This window comes from Akanthomyces muscarius, chromosome 3 (assembly GCF_028009165.1).
Source record: "Akanthomyces muscarius strain Ve6 chromosome 3, whole genome shotgun sequence".
Taxonomy (NCBI): domain Eukaryota; kingdom Fungi; phylum Ascomycota; class Sordariomycetes; order Hypocreales; family Cordycipitaceae; genus Akanthomyces; species Akanthomyces muscarius.
In genome coordinates, this window is record NC_079243.1 from 1,274,948 (window position 1) to 1,295,272 (window position 20,325).

General features: G+C 56.3%; 6 protein-coding genes across 7 annotated transcripts; 2 read left to right on the forward strand and 4 right to left on the reverse strand.

Annotated features, from left to right (window-relative positions):
- Window positions 1-692: 692 nt before the first annotated feature.
- On the reverse strand, window positions 693-2,595 carry LMH87_001715 (uncharacterized protein; the record flags this gene model as incomplete). Its single annotated transcript, XM_056193036.1, has 2 exons — window positions 693-2,369; window positions 2,515-2,595. 2 exons carry the CDS (start codon window positions 2,593-2,595, stop codon window positions 693-695), a joined length of 1,758 nt encoding a protein of 585 aa, XP_056050114.1.
- A 4,772-nt stretch (window positions 2,596-7,367) lies between these two features.
- On the forward strand, window positions 7,368-8,702 carry LMH87_001716 (uncharacterized protein; the record flags this gene model as incomplete). The annotated part of the gene is made up of 1 exon (XM_056193037.1): window positions 7,368-8,702. The coding sequence occupies one exon, from the start codon at window positions 7,368-7,370 to the stop codon at window positions 8,700-8,702; it is 1,335 nt and encodes a 444-aa protein (XP_056050115.1).
- Window positions 8,703-9,243: 541 nt separating this feature from the next.
- Window positions 9,244-9,879, reverse strand: LMH87_001717 (uncharacterized protein; the record flags this gene model as incomplete). Its single annotated transcript, XM_056193038.1, has 2 exons — window positions 9,244-9,724; window positions 9,848-9,879. The coding sequence occupies 2 exons, from the start codon at window positions 9,877-9,879 to the stop codon at window positions 9,244-9,246; spliced, it is 513 nt and encodes a 170-aa protein (XP_056050116.1).
- A 1,394-nt stretch (window positions 9,880-11,273) lies between these two features.
- LMH87_001718 (uncharacterized protein) lies at window positions 11,274-13,055 on the reverse strand (the record flags this gene model as incomplete). The annotated part of the gene is made up of 1 exon (XM_056193039.1): window positions 11,274-13,055. The coding sequence occupies one exon, from the start codon at window positions 13,053-13,055 to the stop codon at window positions 11,274-11,276; it is 1,782 nt and encodes a 593-aa protein (XP_056050117.1).
- An 897-nt stretch (window positions 13,056-13,952) lies between these two features.
- LMH87_001719 (uncharacterized protein) lies at window positions 13,953-15,755 on the reverse strand (the record flags this gene model as incomplete). 2 transcript variants are annotated; one of them, XM_056193040.1, is made up of 1 exon in its annotated part: window positions 13,953-15,755. In XM_056193040.1, the coding sequence occupies one exon, from the start codon at window positions 15,753-15,755 to the stop codon at window positions 13,953-13,955; it is 1,803 nt and encodes a 600-aa protein (XP_056050119.1). The 2 variants fall into 2 exon arrangements, with proteins under 2 accessions (XP_056050119.1, XP_056050118.1); XM_056193041.1 differs by having other exon boundaries at window positions 13,953-14,456.
- Window positions 15,756-17,647: 1,892 nt separating this feature from the next.
- Window positions 17,648-19,315, forward strand: LMH87_001720 (uncharacterized protein; the record flags this gene model as incomplete). Its single annotated transcript, XM_056193042.1, has 1 exon — window positions 17,648-19,315. One exon carries the CDS (start codon window positions 17,648-17,650, stop codon window positions 19,313-19,315), a length of 1,668 nt encoding a protein of 555 aa, XP_056050120.1.
- Window positions 19,316-20,325: the final 1,010 nt, after the last annotated feature.

A 20,325-nucleotide genomic window follows, 5' to 3' on the forward strand; every position in this document is an offset into this window, starting at 1 on the left:
CGGAGGGTAAGTTTGTTTGAAGCTGTATATAGTGGCATGGCGGTATGATGTGCAAGGAACAAAACCTTACGCAGTCGAAAATTACACAAGAACCAATTACGAGGTCTAGGTGTGACATGGTGACATGGGATGACTTGTATCCGTGAAACACTGACATTCTGAAACGGGCAACATGAGCATCCAATGGCAATTATTGTAGCACAAATCAGTAATCAATTATTGATTCATCATCATCGAAGCTATATGCGAGATATTTTTGTATACAAAAATCCAGCCAAGTTTTTTCAGCACAGCTCATGCAACGCGCCAAATCAGAAATGCAAGATCCAAAAATGCCGCCAACTCCGGCTCGGCACATCATAACACCATCACTAAATAAGAAAGAAAGAAAAGCTCGCATCTGTATATATCCAACAAAGGATGCAAAGCTTGAAGAACAGAAAAAGCCAGGCTGGTCGGTATGGTCCACGAGCGGAACCACCAGCAGAGAAACAAACAAAAAAAAAAGAAAGGGCCAGATTTCGAAAACTACTTGCGTGTTGAGCAACATCACTGGCGGCGAAAACACCAGGCTCGTAGGTGGGTGGGTATCAAGCGCGCAAGAGCATCCAGAAATAACATCACTGGCGAGGGGTGTGGGAAGAAGAAGAAGAGGCAATGCAGTTCCACGACCCTCGATGGGAGAAAAACGACTACTGCTGTTTCGAATGGCCTTCGGAAATGGTGGTGGTGACCGGGGCCTCGGCGGGCTGCTCGTGGTCGGAGCCGTGATTCGAAGCAAGATCGGCCTCCTTTTGCGTCATGGTCGCGGGGGCCGCGGCGCGCGGCTCCTCCTTCCAAAACTTCTTGTCGCCCTTGGACAGGCGGACCATCCAGGGCGGCAGGACGCCGCCGGGGATCTTGTAGGTCCAGCCGCTGCGCTCGTCGTAGTTGGGCGGGAGGATGCGGCCGCCCGACGCCTTCTTGATGGCCCAGACGGAGCCGTTGAGGATGATGTAGGACATGACGCCGGCGATGAGGCCGTCGGCGATGGAGTAGCTAAAGGGCATCATGGCGATGGTGAGGAAGGCGGGGACGGCGTCGCCGAGGTACTTCCAGTTGATCTCGACGACGGCCGTGGCCATCATGGAGCCGACGATGATGAGGACGCAGCCGGTGGCCCAGGGCGGGATGGAGGCGAAGATGGGCGCGAAGAAGATTGTGATGAAGAAGCAGAAGCCCGTCATGACGGCGGTGAGGCCCGTCTTGCCGCCCTCGGTGATGCCGGCGCCGGACTCGACAAAGGCCGTGACGGGGGGCAGGCCGAACACGGCGCCGATGGAGATGCAGATGGCGTCGGTCATGTAGGCGAGCGTGGAGCCCTCAAAGTCCTGCGTGACAGGGTCGATGAGGCCGGCGAAGCGCGCCATCGAGTACAGCGTGCCGGTGCAGTCGAGGATGTCGACGTAGAGGAAGGTGATGAGGGCGAGGCCGAACTGGCCGCCGTACTCGCTGACGTTCCACTCCTGCACGTTGAGGATGTTCTTGATGGGGTGCACGGTGACGACTTTTTTGAAAAAGTCAAAGGCGTCGTCGCCGACGGGCGTGTAGGGAAAGTAGGTGACGGGCGTGGGGCGCGGCCAGGAGATGATGCTGACGAGCAGGATGCCGGCGATGACGGCGCCCTTGACGCGGTACATCATGAGCATGACGGTGAGGATGCCGCCGCAGAAGATGCCGATCCACATGGTCGGGTTGCGCATCTTGTCGGAGCCCGGGCAGGCGCCGGTCTTGGGGTCGCGGTTGGCGGGGTGGCAGCCGGCGAGCTCGGTGGGGGTGGCCTGGGAGCCGACGATGACGCCGATGCCGTTGCTGTAGGTCAGGCCGATGAGGGTGAGGTAGAGGCCGATGCCGGCGCCGGTGGCGAGCTTGATGGAGGCGGGGATGGCGCGGGCGAGCCACTGGCGCATGCCGCAGAGGGCGAGGCCGAAGAAGATGAAGCCCTCGACGAAGATGGCCGTGAGGGCGACCTTGTAGGGCACGGGGCCGGAGCCGTGGAAGCCGACGACGGTGTAGGCAAAGTAGGCGTTGAGGCCCATGCCGGGGGCGATGCCGACGGGCATGTTGGCGAGCAGGCCGACGAAGAAGGTGGCAATGGCGGAGATGGCGGCGGTGGCGGTGACGACGTCGCGCTTGATGGCCTGGATGCAGATGGCGTACTCTTCGTTGTTGTTGCAGAGGGGGTCGTCGGCGCCGCCGTTGCAGACGCAGGTGCCGCCCGACTCGGAGACGATGGACGAGTTGACGGCGAGGATGTAGGCCATGGCGAAGAAGGTGGTGAGGCCGGCGCGCATCTCGGTGAGGAAGTAGGAGCCTTTACGCTCGCGGGACTGGGGTGAAGGTGTTAGTTTGGTGGTGCGGGCGAGCGGTAGTATATAAGTGAGGTTGGTGTTGCAGAGCAGAAGCAAGATTTTGGAAACAGGCTGTGATGCAGAACTTTGTCCGTTTGTTTGTAGTGTGGTGTTGAAGACTTACATGACCGGAGCCATCTAGGCGAAACCAACGGCCGACGAAGCTCTTGGCGACGCGGGAGTCGACATTCTCAGCCCAACCCATGTTGAAGTGGTAGCAAAGAGACGAGAGCAAGCAATGGTGAGGATATTCTGAGCAATTGGATTGTAAGAGGGAGGGCCGGGGAGGGCCGGTCTTTATAGCAAGTCGAGGTTGGAGCGAGGCAGTCGGAAGCGGCGAGTAGCGATGTCAAGGGTTGGCACTGGCGGTAAACATGTAGGCTTGAACTGATGGCGTTTCTTGCAATTGGACAAAACAGCGGCGAGGCGCACGTCGAGTCTGCAGCCAAAGTCGGGGAGTAGTGGTGGTGGTGGTGGTGTGCCGTGTCGATGTCCGGGTGAAGCAGCAGACGAGGGCAGAATGCGGGGGAGACTTGGCGTTGAAATAAATAATAAAAAAGGTAGGGATGGCCCGAGGTGTTTAAATCGTAACCAGGGGAAATAAAGAGAATTAAATAAATAAAAAAAGAAGCAATTGAAACTGGATAAAAAAAAGCTGGGCGCGCAAAGATAGTCGGGGTGGTGGGTGTGGGCGGAGTGAGTGACAAGCCAGGCCAGGTAAGTGGGCGCGCGACCGGAACAGGCTATCTGCTGTGCGCGGTGATGGAGCAGCTGTGTGTGAGTGTGCGTGATGGTGTGCAGTAGTTTGGGTAACTACCTAGACTGCAGATGGGACGATGCAAGGCGCGGGAGTTGGTTTGTGTATCCCAAAACGAGGAGGATTTGGCCTTTCTTATGAAGTCGGGGGAAAGAAGACCAGTGACGAAGAGGTGAAGGAAAAGAGAAAAAAGATTTCGGAGAACAAAGAGTCAGTTCAGTCGGAAGCCCAGAGAGAGAGAGAAAAAATTAAATCTGGAGCCCCGACGACAAACAGAACGGGCGGCGCGCCCATGCCAGCTGCCAGCTGCCACCTGCGAGGGGAGGGGAGAGGGGCGCCCACTGCGAGGAGCCGTGGGGGTTTTTGGCAGGCAGGCAGGCAGGCTGGCAGGCAGGCAATTGGTAAGGGTGCGGAACCAAAAGCGGCCGCTAGAATGCCGGCTAGAAGAAAGAGGAAAATCCACTAAAATTACCGACAATTCTACTGGCTGGATAAGTTGAACCAAGGCAAGGGTACTGGTAAATGCGACGGGACATGACGGGGCTTATCAGCTTGGTCATGGTGGCGTCTAGCTGATCCGTTGACGGCCGATAACGAACAGCAACTAGCAGTTTTGAGTGCGGATGTTACGGATTACGGATTAGTTGGTTGAGCAGTCTACTCATCAGCCTCGCCGTTGCCGATAACCAAGAGCAAATTACTCTGCATGTGCTGCTGTACGTCTTTTTTTCTTGAGCAGCCTAGCCACTGGGATAGCAGCCTGTGGGGCCACGGCGTTTTCTCTACACCGGGCGGCGGGGGCGAGACCCTTGAACCAGAGGTGTGCCGATGGCGGCCCTGTGCCTTGCCAGCCAGCGGGATGCAAGGTCAAATACCTAGGTAGGTACCTACCTAGAGAAAGGCAAACAAGACGCTAAAAATAACAACAGCCTGCAAAGTGAGACAAGGGCTAATGCAGTCAAGATAGAATTGACCAGGACGGGTACCAGTACTCAACTTTAAAATATGCAAAATGACTGACCTCTTTTACATGACCAAGCAACCTTGCACCGCATGTACCACGCGCTCCATCCAGCCTCAGCCTTTTCTCGCTCAGTCTCTCCGCGGTGGGCGCCGTTGGTGGCACCTTTGCAGTTTGTAGCACAACCGCATCAGCATCCTCACCCAAGAAGAAGAAGAAGAAAAAAAAAGGGGAAAAAAACATGTGCGAATCGGAAAAGACGGCGGCAATTCATTCTACTCCAGCGGTTCGTCGCACTACCTGCGGAAACAAGCACACGATGGCCCCCTCTGCGACAAGACTTGGGGCCAGGTACATGCGTACAAGTTCCCGCGCACCGTTGCAATTCTTCAGCACCTTGCAGCACGCTAGACTACCCTAGAAATGCGACGCTGCCACGCTGCCACGCTGTAGGTACCTAGTCCCAGCTTTGGCCAGGCTTATTGAGCTCATCAAAGCAAAACATCACGATTGCGTCGAAAAGCACCTTGACACGAGTAGACGCCATGATCAGGCCGCTCAAGCCGGCTCGTCCTAAAATATCAGTCTTAAAAATAAACGACCCAAAATACACATCTAGAAAGAACATGTCCAAAAGTACAAGATCCCACACATCCACCCGCTGGTCCTGCCCACCGCAGCTCGCGCCATCGGTCGGTCGCATCCTCCTGCACCGGCCCTCAAGCCCAGCCCACATCATCAAACAAGTCTCCATCAGGGCAGCGTACCGACATCCCGATGCACATGGTTGATGGCCAGCCTTTCATCGCCAGCCCACTCATCCTGCCCCCAATGGCGATTTGTCAAGTACTATTCAAGCCTACACAGCTTTTCCCATTTAGTTACTCGCAAGGCCATGCCCCGATAGATGCCACATGCTTACCCCATCTCTCCCCACCCGATCGCCTGCTAGCTTAACAGTTGGTTATCTCTCCCCCGGTTAAACAACAAACTAACTTCCTGCAAGCATATCAACCACCTCGGCTCTGCAACTGATAAAGCCAAGACTTGGCCGCCGCCATATCTTTCGCTTCCTCCTTCAGCTATCAAACTCTGTCACAACGCCGCCGCCGCCGCCGCCGCCGCCAACGCCCCCTTTTAGCTATCGCGTCTGTCCCTCCCGTCCTAGCCGCAGTGGAAGTCGGCGCTTCCCGACCGTCCCTGCAGATAGGCTCTGCCCGAAGGTTGCCCCCTTTTGCTTTTCAGCAAAACGCCATCTGAAGCCTCACGATGCTTCATCGCTCCTGTCCTGGTCGCCGGTAGACCACCCAGTCTAAACCAAATGGGGCACCATTCTGTAGAGGCACGCCCCCTTCAGTCCTGCCGCTCTCTGCACCCCACGGCTATGCGTGCATGTTTGGATTTAGTAAATGAGCAAGAACATGGTACCCTCCATCTGCTGCTGAATATACTCTTGGATACTGCCCCCGATTGCAATTTGCAGACTTGTAACGGCGGGCCGCACAAGTCTCCGCAGATGGCCCCCTTGTGCTGGAAACACTGTCTTTGCTCGGACTGCCACAGCATCCGTATGTAATTTGTCCCGGCAGCCTGCATTGGATCCCCATGCCGCACAATCACCTCTGCCGCATGCAGTCACTGGTTCGCCCCCTGCTACATAGCCTCTCTGCCCCAGGGTATTGATCAAGGCACGCAAAAAACGGGCTTCTTTGACGACACGGCCAGCGTCGTCGTCATGGCGGTGTAATCCCATCGGCAACCGACGTGGCCAGCCGGGGTGTCCAACACGCACCACGTTGCAGGCCGGCAGCAAATCAAAGGGCTGCCGATGTTGAGCATTCCGCCGATGAATATACGGAGCACTCTCAACCCTGTTCTCATTCACAGAGCTAACCTCTCACACATACACAAGACATGCGCCACATCTAGCCGCCCTTAGAGTCAACAGGGTCCGAGATTGCATCTCTTTCCCGATATGGAACACGACATCGACTCCGTCATTCGACTCTCTACGGATATCTTTCTCCTTCATCTCCCTTTGTCGCTCCTTTTTTTTTTTACTGTTCATGATGATGATGGTGCGTCAATGCTCGTTATTCTCTGCAGATCTAGACTGGCTGCCTCGACCATCTCGAGCAGGCATGTGACACTGCCAGCAACCAAGACATGTTGTTACGAGCCTACTGTGCTCGCGCACCCTTCCATGACGACCATGCGCCGTCTTCACAAGAACACCATTTCAGCCCAGCCAGTGCCGTATGAGCCGACACAACGCCTCAAACAAACGTTCCGACTCCAGGCCGCCTCCTATGCTCGGCTTACCCTATAGTAGCTTTCCGATGCCCTGTGCAGCGTCGGACAGCAGTTTGCGCCGTATTTCAGCTCTGACAGAGTCTTCCATGACGAAGCAGGTGCTGTGTAGGAAAGACGGCTTTTTCGTGCAATGTGATGGATGCTTTGTAGGGCGGTGGTGGTGGATGTTTCGTCAAAGTTGTTGTCCAAATGGGTAGGCGCAAAAGTCTCGGCATCCTAATCAGCTAGGCAGCAAACGGCCGCCCAGACAAACAGCGTCCTGCCGTGCCAAAACCTACACTTCTTTCCTCTCGACCAAAAACCTGACTCTGTCATTCTGCAACGCCTCATTTTTGCTTCCGTCGTCCATCGCATCGCACAGAAATGTCTGCATCAAGTCTTGGTGCCAGCGTCTCGTCCCGTCTTCACGCCTCCCTGTCGTCTGTTCCTTGACGTCAGCCGACATTGGCCGCCCGCCCGTCTCAGACACCGGACAGACACGCAGCCGCATCGCCCATTGGCCGCCATGACGTCAGCCGGACAGCGCCCATCCCTGCCCGGCCAGCCTAGACCGCCCGCCTGGGTGAGCTGGCTGGCTCAGCACGCACGCACAGCTGCACCGCCCACCGCCTGATTTGCGCTGGCACCTGGGCTGTTTGGCTGGCTGGTTGGCTGCCTCTGCTGAGTGCGTGCGTACCTCTCTTCCAAGACTGGTATGCGGTGCCTGAGATCGCCCATTTTCGGAACAATTTTCAGACGTGTCAGGAAGAAAATCCCCCGGGCCAAGGCAGTCTATAACTACTTGGTGCTGTCCCTTTGGAACCGCCCGCGGCCCGGATCGCCTTTCGATCTCATTCCTGATCAGCAACGCCATACACAATAAAAGAGGCGACACCTCCTACCACGCCCACAACTAATTTTGCGCTCACTCAACCAAAACTCTTACACTCTACACTATTTACTCGCCATGGCGTACCCGTCTCGCCGTCGCGACGAGCCATACGCCCAAGACGACTATTACGGTCGCAACCCGCCATACTGGGAGGCTGGTGAGGCTCCCGCCGGGCCTCCCCCGCGCCGCAGCAAATCAGAGCGTCACCGCGACCGACCCAGCCCTGACAGCGGAGGCGCCTCCCGCAGGCGTCGCGACGACGATGCACCCCGCGGCTCTTCTCACAGGAACGGTGACGGACGTCGCGCTCGGTCGCCGCCGCCGTCATATCGCTACGAGGACCCGCGTGGTGGAGACCCGCGCCGCGATCCCAGAGACGCAAGAGACCCGAGAGATTCGAGAGACCCCAGAGGATCAAGAGATCCCAGAGAATCGAGAGACCCCAGAGAATCGAGAGATCCTAGGGATGCAAGAGACTCCAGAGATGCGAGGGGTATGAGGGACCCGCGCGCCTCCCGCCATGACCGCGACTACCCGCCCCGCGGCGACCGCTACGACGATGATCCCCGCAGCCACCGACGCAGCAGGACGGCAGAGGACCCCAACCGATACAGAAGGGCCTCGCCAGACCAGAAGAGCAGAGACTACCCGCCACGCGATGATCGTGACCGAGACCGAGACAGACGTGGCGGCTACACAAAGACCCGTGGACGAGACCCTTCCCCTTCCCACGGTGGCCGAATCAAGACCCGCGACTTTGCCGACGGCCCGGATCGCGATGGCGACCGCGACCGCCACGGTGGCCATGGCGCGCGCTCCCACGGCAAGGACAAGCCCACCAGCAAAGACATTGCCGCCGCCGAACCTCCCCGCGGCCGCGAGAAGCACATGAGCAGTGGTGCCGGCGGCGGCGGCGGCGCACGCGCCATCGGCGCCAAGGTTCGCAGCCAGACGATGCCCGCGGCGCAGACGGCCGCCAAGTGGTGGAAGAACCCGCTCGTGCAGGCCGGGGCCCGCACCGCGCTGTCGGCCGGCGCCACGGCGGCCATGAACAACCGCGGAGCGCAGGGCGAGTGGCTCGGCGCCAAGGGGGCCAAGGTCGCCACGGCGGCACTGGGCGCTGCGCTCATGGACGGCTTCATGGGCGGTGGTGGTGGCGATCGCTATAAGAAGAAGGGTGAAGATGATGGTGGTCGTGGCGGTGGTGAGCGCGAACGCGGGCGTGCGCGAAGCAGCAGCCGAGACAGGGACAGGGACCGCGATCGTAGCCGGGAGAAGAGCAGTCGCGGCGGTGGCGGGAGGAGCAGCGGGCGCAGCAAGAGTGAGGGTGGCCGCGGCGGGGATATGAAGCACAAGATTATGCAGTCGGGTATGGACTACATGCTCAAGAAGGCGACTGCGGCGCGATGAAAGGGATGAAACCTGGCAATGATGATGATAATGACAAAAAAGACGAAAAAGCATATTTCACAGCTATGATGAGAACTGGGTCGATGGGATAATGGCATGGCGAGGCAAAATGATTTGGTTTATTTTTGATTCAAGCAGCACACGACGGAATACTACTCATTGTTAGGATACACTAGACATATCAGTCTATAGAATGCATTTACTAAACTAAACTGGGCAACATCTTCTGGGTTTTATATGTGCCAGAGCTGCTATATACTTCCCACGCTTGCACTTGCTCAATATCTTACGCCAAGGTCATCTATACACTGATGAATATAACAGATCAAGCGGTCCACTCCGATGAACAAGAACTTATAGGTTTGTGAAATGGCACCCTTTATTCGATTTAATCTAGCTACAGTGACGATGTCATTTACAATATAGAATTGCAAAATTAATTTCTCGTGTTGATTCAATACACATTCCCGCTTTCCAAAACAAAACTCCAACCCCTCCAGTAAGCACTCCCATACCCTCCAGCAATCACTCCCACACCAATTCAGACACCATCCCACGGACGGCACAGGTTGGCTGCGCAGTACCCGTTGCAGCACAGCTTCGGCGCCTGCCCGCTCGCGCCGTTGCACGTCCCCAGCGTCTCGACGCACGATCCCTGGCAGCGGATCCCCCGGACCGGCGTCGGCGGCGTGATCTGCACCTGCCCGGTGTGGCCGTCGGCGCCGACGGTGAACTCGTGCTCGGGCTGGCGCGCGCCCGGCGGCAGCGCAAACTCGAGGTCGCACAGCACCGCGGCGTTGTAGTCGGGCGCGTCAATCAGCGAGACGGCGGAATCGGCGTCGCTCGTGGCGCGGACGGCGCCGTCGGCGAGGACGGACATGCTGTAGAGGGGCTTGGCGTCGGGGCCGCGGAAGAGGAGGTGTGCGGTCTGGGGGGGCGCGTCCGCGGCGCCGCCGACGACGATGGAGGGGAGGATGGCGACGGCGGCGAGGGCAGTCAGCTTCATGGTGATGTATGCTTCCCTTTTGTAGACTGGTGGTGGATGTATGAATGAAGCGGCTATTTCTCTTGTCTGATTTGCAGTGTTTGTTCTGATTATTGTGGAAATTGAATGCCTGTTGAAGATCGGCAGGGCTGTTATATACCCCAGACTTTGAAGCCGGGGGGGGCATGACATGACGACAGTGTCTCACCCGGACGCGACCCCAGCAGCGAAAGCAAACCGGCAAACTGGGCAGATACGAGACCGCTAGCGTTTCTAATTTTGGTAAATATTTCTGCTCGTGGGTGTGCATCACCGCCTTTGGCCTGCTCTTCACTCTGAACTAGTCCCCAGGTGATGCAAGTGCCGGCACGTCGCACTGATGACTTCATCAGCGTCACATCGGGGATGAGCCAAGCTGCCAGCCAACATGGCCGGGGTCTGAATGCCAAGGGCTTGGGTAGCGACGATGGTGGCTTCGAGGGCTGGATCTGGCGCTCCAGACCCTGTTTTCTCAAGTCTCTTCTTTACTTGGTGCCCGAGATGACGGCGGCGGCCATTGGACGTGGAGAGCACGGTTGTATTGGTCGGCAGACTGGTCGAGTCTTTTGCGACAATGCGTAGCCAATGTAGGGTCTTGGGCTTGCCTGTGAATTCATCGCCGGGGACTCGGCAGCGCCTCGGTCAGACATGTGTTCTTGTGAGGTAGTCCAAGCTCGACCTTTGTCGCCACTCGTGCGAGACAACCAGTAGCGTGAGATATGGCTCGTTCGCACAGGCCCCAATGACGCGACATGAAATGCTCTAGTTTCGATGCAGCATTTTCTACTTTGCTGCGCCGGCTGCATTGCCTGTTTCTCACCGAGTCGGTTGTCGAGGCACTGCGGCGCGTGCAATGGCTGGGGAGCAAAGTCGGCGATGTAATGCGTGGATATTTGAACGCTAGCCGTTGCGACTGATGGGGCCAGCTCGGAGAAGACGAGAGAAGCATACAGGAGCTTGATGAAATCATGCAAAGTATTCTGAAACTGGACTTACAGGCAGTATCATATATGGTGGTGGTTTATACCGGCGGACTGGGAAGTAAAGTGCAGGCTTATGATGTGACGTGGGGGCTCTCTTTTTTGTGCTAACTTTGCGCTCGCGAAGCCACCCTGCTCATGACCGAGTTGCTTTTTCCTAGTGCACTTGTCATTAATCCAGCACATATCAGTCTGAGACGTCTAATATGTTTTACTTTTGTTGTTGAAAATCGTGCTATCGTGTGTAAGGTATCATCTACCTACCTAGGTGAGGGGTCTTTCCAGGCATGATCTGGAAATCATTTCCGATGACAAAACATTTTCAAGGCAGTACAGTAGTGCAATTTAATAAATTTTAAGCACATTTTATGCCAACAGGTGGCATATCGCTGCGCGATGCCCAAAACATGTGCAAACGTAGATTGCGCCGTCTGATTGTGCCGTCTTATTCTCTCGCAACCAAACAAATCGCATTGCGCCATCAAAAAAAGGGCCATGGAGACTGCCGCTATGAGCAAATGTGCATTCCAGCAGCAGCCTCGGTGCAGTAGTAGGAGGAGTGCAGTATCAAGTGCGATCTGCCATATACTTGGGCTTATAGTAGCTCTTAGTATATCTGGGCATTCTTTTGCGCAATTTTTCCGTCTGGTCGGCTCGTTGGCCCCACGGCGCACCTGGAATATTAGTAAAGACATTGTATGTCAAGTTTGACGGCGTCACGTCGCGTTGCACGGTCGAGTTTCCCTCTCGGTATGTGCTTTGCAACGGCCCTTGGGTGCGATAATAGCGATCCTTGCTCGTGTCAATCCTGCCCGTGGCAATGTCCCTGGCACCTATGACTCGCTCGAAAAGCTCCAATGAGGCTAGCGGCTGGTAGAAGGGTACTTCGTGACCGGCCTCGAAGAAGCGTGTGAAGCTAAATTTGCGGACCTGCTTGACTTGAGCATGAAATTGGCCATCGCTGGTGACGAGGTCAGCAAAGCCTGCCTCCTGCCACCCTGGTACATTAATGATGTCTGCAATCTTCTGCACCCCGAGCCAGTTGCAATCATAATCGGCGTCGCCCGCATACAGCGCGACCGAGATGTCGTGGTGGAGCAAGTCGCGGAGCGCCTGAATAGCGCCCACCTCCCGTCCATCGTCGCCCGTCAAAGAGAAAGCATCACTGACCACGGCGCTTGATATGGTGAAGTTTGTGAAAGCGCCAATGGCGGCCTGCACATCGGCTCTGTTGAGGTATTCGATGTAGAACGGGTATGGAAACGGATCTGGCATCAGCATTCTAACATCATGCTCATCTCGATTCGCGTAGTTATCCAGGAATGACTGGACATTTGAGATGCAAAAACTATCCGCTGTGGCACACTGATTATCATCGCCATATTTTTCGCACGTTTGAAGTCTATCGACGCAGTTCCCTTTCCCGTATAGGTTGTCATAAAGCTTCTGCTGAATGGATGTGTTATAGAATGAAAGATCATAGGTGTTGCCTGGCGAGACGGTGAAGTTGTAATAGGCTTGGAACTGTATGACAGGGTCCACCCAGCCATTCCCAATGAGAACACTGTATAGGCTAATATTTACAGCGTCTGCAATGTTTTCTTTGTTTTGCTTTATAAAGTAATCGCTGAAGACTGGCCCATAGTGACCGCCGTAAGAATCGGTTGCCAAGTGAAGGCCGTCTCGCGAATATTGCGGAAAGGCGCCCATAAAACCCTGCAGTGTCTTCCACACATTCGGTGCAGCGTTCACAGTCGAATTGGCCGTCAATTTGACGGATGGAAGCGACCAGGTACCGCACGTTCCGTTTGGCCTCAAAGGACAAATGCTGTCCTGAAGCACAGAAATTTCTCCAGAGTCGGCATCCATTGTACCTGGTACAGCAGTCGAGTATGAGAAGCCAACCTGGGTCGGTTGATCAATGAACAGCATGTTGCTTCGTCTGGACCAAGAGTAAGGATTTTCATAGAGCTTGCCGAAATAGTCGACACGACACGGACCGAGTTGTTCAAACAGGCCGATCATAGAAGACGAACCTGGTCCGCCGTCAACCCAAACAGTGAGAGGCGCATCGCGCGGGTCAATCTCGCGTGCCTCAAAGAACCAGAAAAAGATATGTTGGTCTTTGTCCACGTCTGCATATCCAGAAAAGCTTTTGACGTTGGGGTTCAACTCGCAAATACCAGTCGGCACCTGCTTGTACCGGATCGGTACGTCTGCATGCCCCGTCACTGTTATGAGATCGGCGGGAGGCACAACGAATTGGGAGGCGCCGATGGCCCCGAGGCAAAGCCACACTTGGAGAGAAAGAAGTCGACGCATGGCGACTGTGCTGAAAATAATGTGCATGTGCAGAGCGGCTCGTTAGTCTGCAACAAAGTTGGCGTCGTGATGCCAAATAATATCAAGAAACATGAAATGACCGCGAACTGACGAAACAGGTGCTAACGACGACACGAAGTATTATAGGCAAGAAAGTAAAGTAGTATATTTCTCCCGCCTTTGGCTTCAGAAGCGGCCGGCGGACCTGGCTTGATCATGTTGTCGGGGGCTAATGGCGTAACTACCCCCTGGCTGGTCGGACGAATCCTATCCACCGACACGACTCAGACACGCACGTTACGGCCACGCTAGGGACGTGCGATGACAGCAACTGATGGCCGATCCATTCCGTATGAAGCGACGACTCGTCTTGCGGTTGAAGCTCGCAAGCAAAAACTCGATTAGCTCCCGCGGAACTGCAGCAGCGTACGGCATGTCTCAGTCGACAGTACTGAGTTGACTTGCCGATGCTCTACCCCGGAGCGAGGCACAACTGAGCGAACGGAACTTGATGGCAACGGCAGAGACTGCTCTTATGCAATGGATCCTATCACTGGATGCGTGAGGGGTGCTGCTAAATATGGTATAAACTCGTCAGGTGGCTAACCTACTCTTTGTTGCACAAGGAAAAGGTCCCGTCTGTAAGTGCGCAAGTTTCTCAGACGCCGCGACGAAATTGAGGCTAAGCCTCGCGCCATACGATTGCCGATCTGCCAGATGCGACTTTTGTTGCACAGCTAGGCAAGTGATAGAAGGCCTACACGCGAATATGCATCGTCGCGTAATGCTTGTACTTTGTATTCTCATTTGATCTAGCTCTGTCATTACCTATATACAGTCTACTTGGATATATCATCAGCCAGACTCTCAGAGCCTCACTTTGCCGACGACTTGATTTCGTAAATATGCCAATCGTTTTGTACATTACGCGCCAATTGTAAAGACCTGACCCTCGAAAGGCTGCAGCGCCTGGTCTTTGCCCTTGCCCTCATATGTGGACAAGATGCGCGTCATCTTGACCGTGTCCTGCGGTTCTAGGCCAAGCTCGGCGGCCGACGGCATTGCCCACGTCTGCGGCTCCTTTGTAAAGTTGAGAACAACAAGAACGCGCTGCAAGCCGCCCTGCGCCTCCTTGAGAAACATAAACGTCTCCTTGTTGTCCTCTTGCAGCCCCGTGTAGTCGCCATACACCAAGACGTCGGCGTGTTCCTTGCGGAACGCCAGCATACGGCGCCAAAAGGCAAGCACGCTTCTCGGGTCGTCGAGCTGAGACGCCACGTTGATCTCGCTGGCGAGCGGGTGCGCCTTCATCCACGGCTCCGCGACGTCCTGGCCGGCCTTGATCGCGGGCTCCGAGAAGCCGCCGTGCTTGGCCTTGCCGTCCCAGGCCATGGGGACGCGGGCGTGGTCGCGCGCGAGATGCTGCATGGCGCTAAAAGCGCGGTCCAGCTCGGCCGGGTTGTCGGCGCCGCAGCGCTCCTGCACCATCCTGTAGTACAGGGAGCTGTCAATGTCGAGGTAGTTCTCCGGCGGGTAGCCGGCCTTGGGGGTGTTGACGCAGCCAATCTCCTGGCCCTGGTAGACGTACTGCGTGCCGCTGAGGCACGACTGCATGAGCGCGAGGAGCTTGGCGCCGGCGACGCGGAACTCGGCGCCGTCGTCGGTGAAGCGCGACACGGAGCGCGCCTGGTCGTGGTTCTCGATGAACGCCGTGGTCCAGGCGTCGGTGCCGCGGATGATGCTCTGCGTGCGCTCCACGGCCGCCTTGACGTCGGGCAGCGTCCAGTTGCGCGGCGTCGTCTCAAACTTGTGCGTCGTGCCGAAGCCAACGTCGACGAGGTCGAACTGGAAGACCATGTCGAGCTGCCGCTCCCTGGCGCTCACGTACTTGACGACCTTGGCCATGTCGGGCGTGCAGGGCAGCTCGCCGACGGTGATGGCGCCGTAGCGGCTGAGGATGGCGTTCATCTCGGACAGGAACTCGTGCATGCGCGGCCCGTTGCAGTAGACGGAGCCCGCCGGCTGGAACGGCGTCTTGGGGTCCACGACGGGCGCGTCCGGGTAGTCCTGGTGCTTGCTGTACATGTTGACCGTGTCAACGCGGAAGCCGTCGACGCCGCGGTCGAGCCAAAACTCCATGGCCGAGGCGTAGATGGCGCGCCGCGTGACGGGATTCTCCCAGTTGAGGTCAGGCTGCTCCGTGGCGAAGAGGTGCAGGTAGTACTCCTGCGTGGCCTCGTCCCACTCCCAGGCGCTGCCGCCGCCAAAGTTGCCGCGCCAGTTGTTGGGCGGCAGGCGCTCGCCGGCGGCCGAGTACTTGGCGGGCTTCCAGATGTACCAGTCGCGCTTGGGGCTGTCCCTGCTGGCGCGTGACTCCTTGAACCAGGCGTGCTGGTCCGAGGTGTGGTTGATGACAAGGTCGAGCATGATGCGCATGCCGCGGGCGTGCGTCTCGCGGATCAGCGTCTCCATGTCCTGGACGGTGCCGTACGGGCGGTAGACGTCCTCATAGTTGGCAATGTCGTAGCCCATGTCAATCTGGGGGCTGTCGTACATGGGGCACACCCAGATGGCGTCGACGCCGAGGCTGGCAATGTAGTCCAGCTTGGAGGTGATGCCGGGGATGTCGCCGATGCCATCGCCGTTGGAGTCGCAGAAGGAAGCAGGGTAGATCTGGTAGATGGACGCCTGCTTCCACCACTTCTTCTCTCGTCCGACAACGGTCATGTTGGCGGCTGTGATATGTAGACAGTGCAAAGAAACGAATGGGTATAAGCTATACAGTACAGTACAGATCCTTTTGATGCAGCAGCCGTGGAAAGAAAAGTTGGAAGATGAAGGGTGAGTGATGGTGTACGGTCTGGCTTTCAGTCAAGAGACGGGCGACAGCTTAAATCTGGAGAGTCGTGGGTCGCAGTGGAGAGGAGAGGGCAGTGTTGCAGCAGGCAGCGTGACATGCCATATCACAAAAAAGGCAAGAAATATCGGTCCGGGAAGTGAGGAGACTCTGTCCCCGGATTCTCCAGGATTCAACGTCGTGGTCATGTCGGTCCGACAACCCATCGGCGCAGGCTGTTCGTGGGGACGAGCTGAGCGCCTCGCGCTGTATTTCACTGTGGCATTGTGAATATAATTAGCCACAACACATTAGAATACGGATCTCCGCAAGAGCTAAAGTTAGTGGGAACTTGAGTTTGCGGAGGAAAACGCGGGGATGAATGAGCGTGGGCGCAAGTGGCTAGGCGACTGTCGGACCGACAACTGTCAGGACTTGTCGGACCGACATGGTCTGCGCGCACAACGCCACGGCCTGGGCGCTGCTTCTCCTTTCCATCGAACCATCTCTCTCCACGCATGATCCCGTCTCAAGCTGCAGCAGGCGCGTTTCGTCGTCTCCGCTTCCCCAGCCTAGCCCCGGATTGCCATTTTTGCGCGGGCTCTCTTCCACAAGAACATCATTTGAGCGTAAACGCGAGGCTGCAGCTTCTTCAAGCTAGGGCGTTAATCGCCGCCCCCACGGCGTTGCGAACAGGGCTCATCTTGCATCAGCCATCGTTACCAGTAATTGGGATTTTCGCGCGATGGCTTGAGGCAATTACCTGCGACAGTCGGCCCGAAGGATGGGCTTTGTGTAAGCCTTTGTTGGAATGCGAGATGATCACCACATCCGAGTCTCGTCCAGCCATCTGTCGGACTTGCCATTGTCGCTGACCGCATGTACTCTACTCAGGCTGTATGCAGCGGCAATTTGAATACCAAAACCTCTCAATAAAAGCGTCTCGATATTGCCACTTCGCCGGTCTCCGGATGGGGCAAGTGTCTTCTGCCGAGCCTGCGCCGACAGTCCGGGCAACTGGCCAAGTCCGCTGGAGCGGATCATTATGCGTGGCGTTGGCATTTGCCCGAGACCACTGTACGCACTGGCGACCGCTGATCAGTATAGCCTTCCACGCTGCACGCTAGAAACGAGCAATTCACAGCAGTGCGACCCCATGGGGAACTTGTGGGCAACCCCAGGCTTGACGCACACGACACCCCGACTGCGACGGTCTGGCGATTGTCATGTAGATGCCTCATTACGTGGGGATGAGCCGATCTATACAATTCGCGTCGGTCCGACAAGACGATGGCGCTCCTAGCCCGCCAAATAACCTCCAACTGGGACCAGCCGGGACGGTGGGCTAAATACCTAAACACCTGAATCGCCATCGCGACGGCCCTCCACCGGCATGGCCGTAATAATGGCGTCTTGAGCGGCAATTGACCCCCTGTAGGAGTGCACACCAATGCGGCTTAGCCACTGCTCTTGGATGGGTGGACTGCCAGTAGCGCCATCTTGGTTGGCCTCGAACGACAAGGGCCCCATCCATAGGCGAAAACGACCGTTCTTCTTTCCGCAGACAAGTCCTCAACAGCAACCTTCCTTCCTGAATACCTCAAAAGATGCAGCAATTATAAAGAGCAGGCCATCCGCACAGTTCCTCTTGCGAAATAGCAGCATCGTTTCCCGAGACGCACAGCCTATCATGATTCAATAGCCGCTTCTTGTCTCTGGGCACATTCTTTTCTACACTCCATCCCTCTCAGCTTCATCTTGAAATCTTTATCACGCTGCAGCCATGCCTCTTCCTAGCGAAAAAGACGTTGTTGGCGGCGAGGTCATCTCCATCGCGGTCAGCCCGGCTATGGACCCCTCCCGCGCTTTTGAAGCCGCAGCCGCCACCGAGGCAGAACACAACCTTGGCCTGGTGAAATCGCTCAAGCTCTATAGAAAGGCCTGCATGTGGTCCATTTTCTTCTCGACATGTATTGTCATGGAAGGCTTTGATCTGACCATTATCAACGGTCTCTACGCGTACCCTGCCTTTGCGCAAAAGTTTGGTCACCTCACGGAGGATGGCTCCTACCAGCTGTCGGCTGCGTGGCAGTCGGGTCTCTCCAACGCTGCTCTATGTGGCCAGATTATCGGCCTCTTTGCCGCCGGTGTCTTTGCCGATCGCTTCGGTTACCGTAAGACCCTGATTAGCGCTCTCTTCCTCTGCATCTGCTTCATCTTCATCACCTTCTTTGCCGAGAGCCTGCCTCAGTTACTGGCGGGCCAACTCCTCATTGGGTTTCCTTGGGGCGTCTTCCAGACCCTGACGACAACGTACGCGGCCGAAGTCTGCCCGACCCATCTTCGAGCGTACCTCACCACCTACGTCAACCTCTGCTGGGTCATGGGCCAGCTAATTGCCTCAGGTGTACTGCGCGGCATGGTTCCTCTCAACAACAAATGGGGCTACAAGATTCCATTCGCCCTACAGTGGGCGTGGCCGCTGCCCCTTATGATCGGCATCTGGCTCGCGCCAGAATCGCCGTGGTGGCTGGTCCGCAAAGACCGACTCGACGAAGCCAGAAGATCACTGCAACGCCTTACGACTCGCAACACCGGCATCGAGTTCCGCCCCGACGAGAGCATCTCCATGATGATTCACACAAACGAGATGGAAAAGCTGGCCCAAAAAGGCACGACGTACCTCGATCTGTTTAGGGGTGTCAATCGCCGCCGTACCGAGATTGTCACCTGTGTGTGGGTTATCCAGACTCTGTGCGGCGCCTCCTTCATGGGGTACTCGACCCTCTTCTACCAACAAGCCGGCCTCGCTACCGAAAACTCCTTTAACATGTCTCTTGGTCAATATGCCATCGGTTTTGCCGGCACTCTTTTTTCTTGGTTCCTCATGACCCGTTTCGGCCGCCGCTCCCTGTACCTTTACGGGCAGTGCATTCTGTTCGTCTTGCTCGTCGCTATCGGCGGTACCGCGTTTGCTGGCCGCAACAACATACCGGCGCAGTGGGCTATTGGCTCGATGCTCCTCGTCTACACCTTTTTCTATGACTGCACCGTCGGCCCCGTCTGTTACTCTCTCGTGTCTGAGATCAGCTCTACCCGGCTGCGCACTAAGTCAGTCGTCTTTGCGCGCAACATGTACAACATCGCTAGTATCGCCACCAACATCATCACCCCACGCATGCTCAACCCGTCCGCTTTCAACTGGGGCGCTAAGTCGGGATTCTTCTTTGCTGGCACCTGCGGCCTGTGCATCATCTGGACCTACTTCCGCCTGCCCGAGCCCAAGGGTCGCACCTTTGGCGAGCTCGACGTGCTCTTTGAGCGTCGCATCTCGGCGCGCAAGTTTGCCGCGGCGGTGGTCGACCCTGCGGAGATATACGGCCTCGAGGTTGAAGACAGGGAGATGGAAAAGACGGACGCCAAGGCCGAGCTTATCGAGCAGGCGAAATGAAGAACATTGCGAAGCATGCTTTTATGCCACACTCGTCTTTTGTAGGACAATATCTCTATAGCAGCAGCGCATTTTCTCACCTACACAATATGAATTACGATGACATATGCGCTGGCCCTATTCCAGTGGTAGTGACCGTAGTAAGTGGCAGTGCGACTCGCAAGCCACGCTTGACATGATGAGTGTTTTATAAGTTTGGGCGATGTTGAGAACCTCAAACCCGACGCCCAGGTTATTCAGAAACGGCGGGACAGCCGGCTGGCTCCTATGAACGCGGCCTATACCCCAGAACGCTGAAGGCTCCAATCACAAGTGAATAGTCAGCTCACAGCGGGTTTGCGTCGCCCAAAGACGGGTATAAGAGGACGCCATGACAAAGGGCAAGGCTAGATCGCGCCGGGCAAGGCCAGACTAGTTCAGGCCCGTCCGTTGATTCCACCGAGGATCGACGCTAAATCTGACAATAAGCGGTGAGATCCAATTGAGGTATATAAAAATAAAGGAGGTCTTTCGGCAGGAGTGCTCCGTGCAGGCATCCACTTAAATAACAGAAGAGTCGAATAAGCCGATCGCCAACACCGGAGCAGACTAGGTGCGTTCGTTCTGTAGCCCAATGAGCGGATAAGGAACAATGGCCTCTGTACCAGGGCCCGTACAACGAAGACGGCCGCAACAGCTGTTTGAAAATCACGAACAAATTCGACAGGTGTTGGAACGATTGTGAGTCATGCGGCAAGTGCCAGTTGAGCGAATAATACTCACAAAAGGAGATCGTGACGTGGATCTGTCAGCAAACTCGCCGCAGCGGCGCTTACGGGCTCCGTCCTCAAGCCTGCGACCGGCCAGGACAGGTGGACGGTCAGGGTACATGAAATTCGTCAATTTTGCGCCATAATCTCACCCAATCGAGGTAGCCACTTCCTAAGGCTGGCTTACGGCTGTCTGCGGCCGTCCTGGCACACGAACACAATTTTCTCTCTCTATCTCAGTCAATCCTCGTTACCTCATGA